This window comes from Sarcophilus harrisii, chromosome 4, assembly GCF_902635505.1.
Source record: "Sarcophilus harrisii chromosome 4, mSarHar1.11, whole genome shotgun sequence".
NCBI lineage: Eukaryota > Metazoa > Chordata > Mammalia > Dasyuromorphia > Dasyuridae > Sarcophilus > Sarcophilus harrisii.
In genome coordinates, this window is record NC_045429.1 from 449,476,249 (window position 1) to 449,489,128 (window position 12,880).

Below are 12,880 nucleotides of genomic sequence, written 5' to 3' on the forward strand. Positions count from 1 at the left end.
GAGAGTCCCACCCATTGTTCCTTCTTCTTTCTCCTGGGGCCAAGCAGAACAAAGCTAACCCCCCTCCCTAAAATAACCTCGGCATTGAGGACTGCTTTCTGTTCCCTGGCACCTTTTCTGGGTTAAGCATCCTTAGTTCCTCTGCAACTCCTCATTTAAGATGGCCCCAAGAACTTTCATCCCCTGGTCACCATCCTTTGGAGGATAATCAATGTACTTCAGTTGTGATATCCAGAACTAAACACATTATTCCAATTGCTCTGCATTTATTAAGTGCCTAGAATGTTAGGCACTGCTAAGCACCTGAAGTGTACTCCAAATGCGATCTGACCAAGGCAGAAAACCATGAATGATTGGGTAGTATAATGGATAGAGTGCTGGGTCCTGAGTCAGGAAGAGTCATTTTCCTGAGTTCAAATCTTGCCTCAGATACTTACTAACTGTGTGACCCTTAAGTCACCTCTGCCTCCCTCAATTCCTCATCTGTCAAATGAACAGGAAAAGGAAATGGCCAAACCATTGGGGTTTCTCTGCCTTGAAAATCCAACTGGGGGTCACAGAGAGTCGGAAATGACTGAAATGACTAACAAACAAAAAAAAGGGCTTCACTTTCTTATTCCTGGAAGCTCTCCCTGTCTCTCTTATGCACCCCCAGATTGCATTCATTCATTTTGGGGGTTTCCACATCATGTCAATCTACGTCTACAGAAGCTCCTGGATCTTTCATTGTTAACATATACTTGGCCCGGAAGCTAGAAAGTGGCCCTCAAAGGCCTCTTTGGGTTCACTCCCCAACCTTGATGGATTTTTGACCCTGAGTCACTTCACTTGTCAATGCTCTGGGTGATCTCTAAGGCTGCTGGGAGAATGCTGGTCTGCTGACAGAGAGAGCTCCTCTTACCATTGCAATAACAGGACCAGGCCCTGTCCCTATTATATGTATAAAATCACTGATGATGGTGACATTTTTGAATCTGAAACTCTGGTGAGGTATTTTATACGTAGCTGTGACAGCGACTTTGGTGGGGGACACAGTAAGGAAAGGGGGGGATATCCTGTGAGATCAGACTGGGGCACCCCAAGGCTTGCCGGGGCACCCCATCCTTCAGGGCCAGACAGGACTAGATACATCCTTTGCTCTTGGGTGGGAGGTTGGGATCCCTTGTCTCTTGGCATTATCCCCCAGAGGACAAAGGTAAGCCAGAACTCACCCGGTCACCTGTCTTTCCCCAGGGACTTAGCCAGAAAGGATCGTAATGGAGCATCTGACCCCTTTGTCCGAGTGCGCTACAATGGCAAGACCCAGGAGAGTTCGGTGAGGGGCTAGAGAGAAGGTGCTTACAGGGGTCTGCATGGGGCCACTGTCACCCCACCCCCAGGTGGAAGGAGGAAGGAGCTTCTCCGGTCAGCCAAGCACGGTCAAGGGACTAGGGATGTTGGAGCTAAAGCCCGCTCAGACCCACCCAAGTGGAGCCCTGGTTGGAGAGTGTGGTACAGGACGAGGAAGGTGGAGCAGGCAGGAGATGGAGTCTAGTCCCAGCTGCCACTCACTTGAATCTGGTCACGTCTCCACTCAAGGCCTCAGTTTTCTCATCTGTAAAAGAGAGAGGAAGTCAGACTGGATGACCCCTAAGATTCTTAGATCTGGGACCAGAAGGGACCTCAGAGTCCCACTGATCCCTTCATTTTATAAATGAGAAAACTGAGGCTTGGGGAGCTTAAGGGATTTGGCCACAGCCATGAGGTAATAAGCTTCAGAGGTGGGATTCGAATCCACAGCTTCTGTCTCCAGAGCAGGGGCTTTTTCCACTCTGGCGCTGTGGTTCTCTAACAGAGCCTCAGGGAGTAAGGTCCTCTCAGAGCTGAGGCTCCAGCAGTGGTCCTGATCCTGTGAATGGAGGCCTTCCTACCCCCAAATAACAAATTTGCCATGCGTCAGGCAAGTATGGGACTGGCCATCCTTTGCCTCCCTCCCCCCCATCCCCGGTCAGGTTGTAAAGAAATCCTGCTACCCAAGATGGAACGAGACCTTTGAGTTTGAGCTGGACGAGTCTGCCCCCGGGACGCTGTGTGTGGAAGCCTGGGACTGGGACCTGGTCAGCAAAAATGACTTCCTGGGCAAGGTGAGTCGGGCCAGCTCAGCTCAGCCCTAGGTGAGTTCCCCCTTTGAAAGAAAATAATCAGATTGCTTGTTGTCTTGGGGAATGGGGAGGGGAAGGAGAGGGAGCAAAAATCTGGAGCCCCTAATCTTTTAAAAGTGAATGCTGGGAACTATCTTTATACATAATTGGAAAGATAATTTTTAATTATTTTCTAATAAAATAAATAATAATAAAATTTATATTTATTATATTATTATATTATAATATTATATATCATATAAATATAATTATTGAATATAATTATATTAATATAATAATTATATAATACATAAATATATTTATATATAATATATATTATTATATATTATATATAAATACAATAATTATGTAATATATAATTATTATATTAATAATAATTATATAATACATAAATATATTTTATACATAATATATTATATAAATATAATTATTATATATAATTATATTAATGCAATAATTATATAAGATATAAACAAATATGATATATTTTATATATATATTATTATAATATATAAAAATTAAAATTAAAATTAAAAAATTTTAATTAAAGAATTTAAGAGGTGAAAAAAAAAGGAATAAAGTATCTGTTATGAACAAGCACCAATAAACATAAACATGTTAATATACAGAGGAGAAACAGAAAGAGGATTCTAGAAGTAAATGTGTCCTATATCTTTTGGGTTTTTTTAAGTGGATATATCTCCATGGATGTTTACACCCAGCCATGTACACATATCCTGTTTATGTTAGACGATATCTTGGAACATCCTCATTTTATAGATGAGGAAACTTAGGTGACTTCTCCAAGGTTATACAGTGGTAAGGGTTAAAGGTAGGAGCTAAACGAAACTCCTCTGACTAGACAGCCCATGCTTGTCTAATTAACCACACTGCCTCCTGACAAAATTCCCTTCTCTGATTTATATACTGGGATGAAGAGAAGCTATTTCTCCTGGAGAACCCCAGTTTGTATTTCTAGGGGTATCCGAGGGTGAGGCTACTCTTCCCTGAGATGGGGTTATATAATACTCTTGGACCCAGAACATCTCATGAGGAACATTTGGGCTTAGGGCTGAAGACATCTTTGTGCAGGGGATAATAAATGAACAAGTGAGCCTTGGTCTCTGAAGAGGGATGGTCTGGAGGTCCTAATGAGTGAGTCCTGGACCCCTTCTACCTTAGAAGTTACATCTGGGGTCTAATTCCTTTCCTGTCCTGGATCTAGGCAGATGCTGATTAAGTTAAGAAACAACATAGAACAGTGTAAGGAGCCATGGGAGTTCTGGGTTCAAATTTTGCCTCTGACGTTTGCCACCGTGTGATCTTGGGAAATCATTGAACTTTCCCAGGTTCAGTTTCTTCATTTATAAAATGAGGTAGTTGAGGTCAGAGGCCTCTGGAGTTCCAACTCTACATCAGTGGGATTGGGGGAAGTCTGACACCAAGGTATCCCCTTCCCACAAGGTTTTTGGTACAGTAGAGTCATTGTCCTTAATCTCCAACTTATTAAGTAACCCTCTTATTAAACTTTTTTAGGGCTAGAGGGAGAGAGTTCTTGAGGATATCAAGAGTCAGTGTCAAGTTGAGTCTCTCCTAGGCAGAAGTCCCAGCATTCCAGACTTTAATGGTTTCTTCCCTTCCTCAGGTGATGTTCAATATCCATGGCTTGCAGGCCGCCCAGCGGGAAGAGGGCTGGTTCTGGCTGAGACCGGACCAGTCCAAGAAGCGAGTGGATGAGTAAGTTCCTGAAAGGTTTTGGAGGGGAATCTTCAGAACGGGGGCTGGTGGGCTCCAGGACGAAAATTCGTTCCAGAGCTCTAAAAGACAGATCAGTGGAAGGGGGCAGCATCAAATTTGTTCACCTTGACTAAGCTCCCAGGAGAGTCATGGGAATCACTGCCTCTCCCCCATCCTGTGGGAGCCCACCAGTGGGACAGTGAATAGGAGGCCATCTGGCCACTTGACTTCAATCATATCTCAGTCCTTCCTTTGGGAGGGAGCCCAGTGCACAAATAAGGTTGAGGGATGGGGAAGAATTAACCAATCAATCAACAAATATCTCTTAAGCACTTTAGTGCTGGTGATTCAAAGAAAAAGCTAAACCATCCCCTGCCCTCCAGGAGCTTACATACTAAAGGGGAGGGGCCAGAGAATTGAAGAACTTAAGAACTAAAAAAAGCTGATACCAGTTGGTCAATTAACCAAGAATCCCGATGTAGATGGAGTTGTACATCACAGGTGCAGAGCTGAAGGAAATTCAGAGGCCATGGAGCCCAATCCCTTCATTTTACAGATAGGGAAACTGAGGCATAGAGGAGTTAGAGATTTCCTAAGATCAGAATATTTGAATATCTGAGGTGGGATTCACTTTCTTTCTGATTCTAAGTCCAACTTATTCAAGTCTGTCCCATTCACATGCCATCTCTGAGTATTTGTTGGGTGCCAGACACAGGAGGTGGGCTGAGGAAATGGCAGTGTCTGAGCTCTCACACGGCTCTCAGTCATCATCTTGGGAGTCAAGAAAAGGACCCATGAGAAATTAATCAATAATATAGGATACCAAGTGTCCTGACAGAGGCTCATGGTGTAGTGGATGGAAGGTCAGCTGCAGGGTCAGAACAATCTGGGTTCAAGTATCACCCCTGACTTGTACTGACTTTATGACCCTGAGCAAGCTACTTAACTTGGCAGTGCCCCAGACAACTATTTTAAGATTATAATTTATCAATAAATTGATGGAGTTTCCGTACTGGGAGTTTGGGGCATTGCTACAATTGCAGTTCAGACCTCTCTTCCAAAAAAAACCCTCCAAACATAATGACAGATAACAGGTGGTATCCTGAAGAGTGAAAAATCAATGTAAAGATTGACTCTGAGGGGAGAATTGAAGGGTGGATGAACTTGGAATAAATGGGAAGGGCAGAAGGTGGAAATGCTCATGGGAGACGGTGAGTAGGACACTTGGGCTTGATCATCAGGAGCAATGGGAGATCAGTGGGGAAAGGAGATTGGGATCAGATCCTGGACTTGAATGCCAAGCCAAGGAATTTGAGCCTGAGCCTCTGTTTCCTCCTTTGTTAAATGAGCCTGAATCTCAGTTTCCTCCTTTGTTAAATGAAGGGTTGGGGAGAAGATGAGATGAAATAATCTTGAAGTTCCAACTATTTTCTACCTCTGGAGCCTAAGACCTCTAGGGTCCCTCAAACCATGATCATTTTAGGGTTCCAGGAGTCCTGGATTTTTTTTCCTGCAAGGTTGGGGAGGGGGATGTAATGAAAACAGCATTTGAGGAAGATAAATCTTGAAGACTGTTCCCAGCCTGGAGGGAGGAGACTTTGGAATAGCATTGTGATCTAGGGTATTGACTAGGTCATCTGTCTTGGTGACTGTGCCCTTCTGCTTCCAGGGGCAGTCTGGGCTCCTTGCAGTTACAGGTGTGGCTCCGGGATGAGACAGTGCTGCCCTCCAGCCACTACCAGCCCCTTGTGCAACTGCTCTGCCAGGAGGTCAAGCTGAGCCCTCAGGTAAGGGTTGGGGACATGATGTCTTTGCCCTTCTGGGGCCTTGGGTTTGGCTCAGGACACTCCCAGACCCCCCCCCACAGGAGTGGGGTGTTCTCCCCACTGCTTTTGCCCTGAGGTCTCTAATCTCCTTGAGGGTGAGTAGCACCTTCCAGCCTGGGGAAACAAGAGAAGAGGATATTCCATGGAATGCCTTCTATGCGGGCCCTCCTGGCCTAGAGAAGGAGAACCACCTTGCAGAAAAACAAATTGAGACCTTGGTTTGGGGGTCACAGGGGGAGAAAGCTTATGGCTTAGTTGGAGGTCATCTCCCAATTACTGGGGAGGGGGTGGCAGATTTCAGCCTCATCCTTCACTGGGCCCTTCCTTCTCCAACCTCCAAGGAGCATCCAGGGCAGCTGATCTCCCTCATTGAGGAGACTACAACAGCCGAGTGTCGCCAGGAGGTGGCCACCAATATGGTCAAGCTTTTCCTGGGCCAGGGGCTAATCAAGGAATTCCTGGACCTGCTTTTCCAACTAGAGCTCAGGCGGACTGGTGAGTGACCTTGATGGGGAGTGGGGCAGTCCTAAGGGTCCAGATAGTGAGGCATAGCTGGCGATGGGGGAAGCAGGGAGTAACCCCAAGTGTGAATCTTTGGAAATGTAGCTGAAGGATTCTTCCTAAACTTAGGAGGAGGAGAGCAGAGAAAGCTTCCTGGATGAAGTGAGCTGGAGCTGGATCTTGGAGGCATTGTAGGGTGAATATAGATGAGAAAGGAGAGCATCTGGCTGAGAGGAGGGAGAGCAGGGTCCGTCACGAGCAGGCGTTGGATGGGGCACAGGACCCTGCTACTGTCAGCACAGCTGAATGGCAGGGTTGGCCAGAAGGGGAGTAGGAAAGAGGCTGCCTCAAAATTCCCAGACCTGGGGGGTGGACTTGGGGAATGAAGCCATTCAAGAGAATATCTGTGGCTACTTGGCCTGAGGCCCTTGATGGTGGTTTTTCCAGCTTCTGTCCTCACAGCAACCTGACGCTCAGAACAGAGCTGTATCTCACATCCTGCTACCACCATCCTCCCACTCCCAGGTCCCTCACAATCATCTTTGGATTTTATGAGTTATTTATTAGCTCTATGTTCCTGGCACGCAGTAGCCACATAATAAATGCTTATTGATTTTTTTTTTTCAGTCGAAGCGAACACTCTCTTTCGGAGCAATTCCTTGGCCTCTAAATCCATGGAATCCTTTCTGAAGGTGAGAGGGAATGGGTGTGGGTAGGCGGGTTTGGGGACAGGGACAGAACCAGAGCTAGGGATAGACCCCTTCACACCTGGCACCCCTGATCTACACACTCACCCAGGTTCTCCCTTTTCATCGTCCTTCCCAGAGAACCGTTGTAGAAAACTAAGAGAGGGTGGGGAGGAAACCAGATTGAAGGAACAGGGGACTCTCCACAAGGCTTCAGGCAAATATGGCGGCATACCTGGTTACTGCAGAGCCAAGCTCCTCTGAGAAACTCTCCTGCAAAGAGGAAAAGGAGGCAGATGATGCTATGATCAAACACATACACACACACACACACACACACACACACACACACGCAAACCACCAGTAAGCACCTTCATTCTAGTAGGATGCGTACCTGTGGGACTCTGGTAAATGGGTCTGGAAACCAATGAGATCTCAACCTTGGCTCACACCTGGCATCAAGAGACCTGAGCTAAAATCCTGTCTTAAGATACAAGTTGTGTGACCATGGGCTATTTGCCTCAGTTTCCCCATCTGTAAAATGGGGGTAATAATTGTACCTATCTCCCAGAGTTGTTGTGAGGATCAAATAAGATAATATTTGTAAAACGCTTTGCAAATCTCAAAGCATTATAAAAAAGTGTTATTTATCATTGGTCTTTCTCAGCCTTCTTTTCTAGATCATCCTCATTGGTCCCCTAAACAAGGATGAGTTCTAGGGCTCTGTCCTAGGCCCTCTTCTCTTCTCTCATAGCACCTTCCCTCTTTCAGTAATCTCTCTGACTTCCACAGGTTCAATTGTCATCTTTATTCAGATGAGTCTTGGATCTGAGACCTTGAAGAAATCACTCAGTCTCAGTTTCCTCTTCTGTAAAATGAGGGGGTTATAGATTAGATGGCCCCTGAGGTCCTTTTCAGCTCTAGATCTGAGGTGTGTTCTGTGTGACCTATATGTTCAAGTTCCCACTCTCCCAAGCAATGATAACCAACTGCCTGATAGACATCTCTACTTGGACATCTTATAGGTATCCCAAACTCAGCATATCCAAGATGGAAGTCATTCTCTTCTTTCCTCAACTTTCTCTCCTCTAAACTTCTCCACTGAACTAGTGTAGAATCTCCCTCAACTCTTTCCTTAAAGATAAAATGTCTCACTTAGCAAAGGGTTTGACACATATTTAGTAAGTGCTTGTTGATTGAATGATTGAGGAAGTGGGACTTCTCCTGAGCTCCAAAAGCTGGTGAGCATTTGGACGAGTGGAGAGGAAGGGGACGGCATTCCCAGAGAAAGAATACCTCCTCTTCCCTTCTCCGTCCCATCTTTGTCCACTGGATCACCAGCCCGTCTTTTCCCATCTGCCTCCTCCTATGATCAATCCTTCTCTCCTGCAGATCTCAGGCATGCAGTACTTACACAGTGTTCTGGGCCCCACAATCAACCGAGTCTTTGAAGAGAAGAAGTATGTGGAACTGGACCCCAGCAAAGTGGAGATTAAAGACGTGGGGTGAGGACAGTTTCCCGCGGGAGGGAGAGAGGCAGGTGCTTCTGAGGGTGGGCACTCTTGGCTGCGCCACAGAGACAAAAAAAAAGAGAGGGATATAGGAATACCTTGCCCAGTTCCAAATACCCAGGAGTCAGGGGTATATACTGTGGACCTCAAGATCCATGAAAGGCTAGGAGAGATATAGATATTGCCCAATCCAGAAGTTGGAGGAAAGAGGGATCCTGGTTCTTGTCTGTGTTTCTCTCTGAGGAAATTAATTCTTGATCCTGTATAGATTTGATTTTATTGTTGTAACCATGTTCTGTATTCCATGTAATGAGACTGAACCTCTTCTGTGTCTTTGGGTGAAGCAGCTTATGTGTGCTAAGCTCAGCCTCACCCTCTCAGAAGAGATCCCTAGGATCTAGTTACTGTTAATTGAAGAAAAACTCTTTTCTCAATGTTTTCACAAAACATTGTCTCAGCCATTTCCTGCAAAGTTTGTGAGGCTTCCCTCAGTGGGTAGGGCTAGCTGACCTTGTCCCATCTTTAACAATTAAGGCAGTCTTGTCTAATTTTTCAATTGTCAGAAAGTCCGCCCTTTTCAGGAACCTCAGGAGGCAACTAGGACCAGAAAATTCACAAAAGCCTTTGTTAGAGATTGGAAGAGGTAGCCGACATCCCACCTGGGGCTAAACTTTCTTTGATGTAATCAGTAATCTATCACCTTTGTAAGTTTGGCCAATTATATGATTTTTGTGCTGTTATGCTTAGGAAAATGTATTGCACCTCCAATTCAGGGTCTCAGCCAGAGTCAGACACATTAGACTCATGTTTTATTATCAGGTTGCATGTTCCGGTTAATAAATGATATCTTTCACAGAGAATCGCCTCAGTTTACCTTTTTGTTAAATTTTATTCACTACCCTCTTTATGCTTGTGTATCTTTGTCTGGATTTCTGTGTTTCTATCTGTCATCATGCATGGCTATTTGAATCGCTTCTGTCTTTTTGGATATTTATCTGAATCTCTGTCTGTCTGTGTCTCCGTATGTTTGGGAGTGTCTCTAAGTCTCTGTGTTTATTTCTATATTTCTGTACCTTTGTCTGTCTATGTCTATGTCTACATCTATATCTATATCTATGTCTGTATCTGTGTCTATATCTATATCCATATTTGTATCCATTTCTTTTGTATCTATACCTATATCTATGTCTTTGCCCATGTCTGTGCCCATCTTTGTCTATATTCTTATCTGTGTCTAGAATTATTTTTCTGTGTCTTGTGTGTCTGTGGCTATGTCCATGTTTATATTTGTGTCTATATCTCTATGTGGGTCTGTGTCTGTACCTTTATCTGTCTGTGTTCATGTCTATGTCTATATCTGTCTGTGTCTGTGTTTATATCTATGTCTATATCTTTGTATCTGTGTCTGTGTCCATGTCTATGTCTATATCTGGGTCTGTCTGTGTCTATGTCTATGTCTATATCTGTGTCTGTTTCCATGTCTGTGTCTATATCATTTATGTCTATATCTCTATGTGTATCTATCTCTGTACCTTTGTCTGTGTGCACATCTGTCTATATCTTTGTGTGTGTCTATATCTATATCTGTGTCTGTGTCCATGTCTGTATCTTCTATGTCTATATCATTATGAGTATCTATCTCTGTACCTTTGCCTGGATCTGTGTCCACATCAATATCTATATCTGTGACTATATCTATGCGTGTATTTGTATTTATATCTATGTCTTTGCCTCTGTCTGTGTCCATGTCTATGTCTATATCCATATTTGTGTCTGTTTCTATATCTGTGTCTATGCCCATGTCTGTGCCTAGAGCTCTTTCTCTGTGTCTGTGTGTCTGTTTGTCTGAATGGGGGGAAGCTAGGGACGCCAACACAGCATGGAATGCACCTCCCTCCCTCCAGATGCTCAGGGCTGCACCGGATCCAAACAGAGAGTGAGGTGATAGAGCAGAGCGCCCAGACCCTGCAGTCATACCTCGGTGGGCTCCTATCGGCCATCGGTCGCTCAGTGAAGATGTGTCCAGCGGTCATCCGGGCCACCTTCCGCCAGCTTTTCAAGCGGGTGCAGGAACACTTTCCTGAAAACAAGCACCAGGTTGGAGCCCATCATCTTCCAAGTTGGGACCCTGATCCTCCTCAAAGACAATGGGAGCCAAGGGAGGTCTGTGAAAAGCCAGCAGGGGATAGAGGTTTGTGAGTCCCTTTTGGGGCCTCGTAAGAGTGCAGGGGAGCCAGACAGAAAGCCTCTGGGGTCTGGCATATTCCTGCCCTTGGAGCACTCCTCTCCACTTTCATAGGTGTGGCATTTTGTACTTCCCAAAGAGCCTTTGTGTCTATTAGTGCACTTATTCCTCACAGGTAGGCAAGAGTGGGTATAGTGATCCCCATTGTACAGATGGAAAAATTGATTTCCAGACTTTTCAGAGGTGGCACAAGGGATTGGTGGTAGAGTGCAGCCTGGACTCCAGGTCTCCTGATTCTCTAGGACTTCCCTCTCCACTAGATGCCAAGTTGCTTTCCCTCCCCCCTGCCTGGGTTGAGCCAAGATACTCCTCCCCAGATGCAAATCCATGGGCCACAGCTCCGTGGCCGCACCGGGACAGATGGATGTGGGCAGGGGCAGGGGGGGTTCTCGGGTGCTGCTAACCCAGAATAAGAGGGGACCCGAACCCAACCCACAGAACCTGAAGTTCATTGCCGTCACCAGCTTCCTGTGCTTACGCTTCTTCTCACCGGCCATCATGGCGCCCAAACTCTTCCACCTGCGTGAGAAGCACGCTGACGCCCGCACCAGCCGCACCTTGCTGCTCTTGGCCAAGGTACCTGGGTGGGCCGGGCCGGGCGTGGTTTGCAGTTTAGTGGCTATGATGGTGCATGGGCGCTCTCAGGACCAGGACAGGGAGGAGCTGAGTCCGAGGTTGGGGGACGGTATTCTGTGGGATGGAAGGAGGCACTTGGAGTCTGGGAGTCCTGCTGAGGGTCTGGCCAGTGTGCCAAAGAACAGCCAGCAGAGCAGGCTGGCAGTGGGCCAGGACAGATGCTGGTCTTCACTGTGGGAGAGTTTCATTACCAGAAGTTCTCTGCACTAATGAAATCAAAAATCCATCTCACACTAACACACACACACACACACACACACACACACACACACACACACATGCTCCAAAGACTTCAAAGTCTAATAGTGATCCGGCTTCAAAAGCAATTAAGTGTAGTCCACAATAGGGTCAGGGGTGCTCTCAGTGGGCTCCCATCTTCTCTGAAGGAAATTGTGGCAGGGGCAGGAGAAGGCACATGGTCTGTCTTTAGGGAGTAAGGTGGGGAGATGAGACCCCCAGAGAGGGCACGGTGCTAAGAGGGGATGGGGACATCACTGAGGGGGTTAGCAAAGGCTTCCTGGAGGAGGTGGGGCCCAAAAGCCAAGTGGGATATAGCTTAATGGCTTGATTCTGAGAACCTGAATTCAAATCCCAACTCTGATACTAACTGCTTGAGCCTCAGTTTCTTATTTGTAAAAAGAGAGGGTTGGGCTAACTAGAATGGTTATCAGGTCCCTTCCAGCTCCAGAACCATGTGGTTAGCATCCATTCCAATCCTCTTCAGTCCAGAGAAGGGGAGGGGCTTGTTCCGACCCACAGCAAGTGAATGGAGGACCCAGGTGTCCTTACTTCCAGGGTGGTACTCTTACCATCTGTCCATTGGTAGATTGATTGGGCTGAGAGAGTGGGAGCCACATATAGGGATGGAAACTGGGCAGGGCACTGGGGGTGTGGGCTGGGGGTGAGGGACCATTGTGGGCTCAATCCATGCCAGGCCATTCAGAACATGGGCAACATGGACACGGTGGCCTCCCGAGCCAAGGAGGCCTGGATGGAACCGCTCCAGCCCATGGTCCAGCAAGGCGTGACTCAGCTGAAGGAATTCATCACCAAGCTCATTGACATTGAGGAGAAGGAGGGTAAGAGCCCTTCCCGCTTGGGCATCTCCATCCCGGGGAGCAGGGGGCCATCCCATGCGGGCTCCATGGGAATGGGCTGGGGCCTGCTCAGCTACCTGGTTAGAAGTGGGGAGTGTTGCTGAAGGGCTGTCTTTAAGAGGGTGGTCACTGACCAGGAAGATCTACCCTCCATCAGGGAAAAAACTTTCAAGGCAGAATTTTTGCTGGGCCCTGGACCCAACACGGAGAGGGGGGAGGGATTTCTCTCCCTTCCCATTCCCAGCTCTGCCACATACAGAGCAGCAAGAACGCGCCCACTTGTGACCCATGGAGGCTACTCCCATCTCCAAACATCTGTCCACATGGGGATCAGGAAGCTCACTGATCACTCAGATCCTCCAGCAGAGCTCATTAGCCCCCAGAAGGGGCTGGGAGGTGGTCTCTGTTACTCGGGGAACAGACCCTGTGAGACCCCCAGGTGGCAGGGGGAGAAAGGGGACAGAGGTTCTGGTCCTGAGAGAAGAGCCAGGGTCTGGGCT

The 12,880-nt window shown here is 46.8% G+C and overlaps 1 protein-coding gene across 2 annotated transcripts in view; it reads left to right on the forward strand.

Annotated features, from left to right (window-relative positions):
* Nucleotides 1-12,880, forward strand: part of RASA4B (RAS p21 protein activator 4B) — a 44,303-nt gene that overhangs the window by 24,654 nt on the left and 6,769 nt on the right. For both annotated transcript variants that reach the window (XM_031967984.1, XM_031967983.1), the window contains exons 6-15: nucleotides 1,234-1,315; nucleotides 1,992-2,123; nucleotides 3,787-3,878; nucleotides 5,548-5,665; nucleotides 6,046-6,199; nucleotides 6,833-6,897; nucleotides 8,284-8,396; nucleotides 10,307-10,499; nucleotides 11,086-11,223; nucleotides 12,218-12,362. In XM_031967984.1, the coding sequence (XP_031823844.1) occupies nucleotides 1,234-1,315; nucleotides 1,992-2,123; nucleotides 3,787-3,878; nucleotides 5,548-5,665; nucleotides 6,046-6,199; nucleotides 6,833-6,897; nucleotides 8,284-8,396; nucleotides 10,307-10,499; nucleotides 11,086-11,223; nucleotides 12,218-12,362 (1,232 nt within the window). The remainder of the gene's footprint in view (nucleotides 1-1,233; nucleotides 1,316-1,991; nucleotides 2,124-3,786; nucleotides 3,879-5,547; nucleotides 5,666-6,045; nucleotides 6,200-6,832; nucleotides 6,898-8,283; nucleotides 8,397-10,306; nucleotides 10,500-11,085; nucleotides 11,224-12,217; nucleotides 12,363-12,880) is intronic.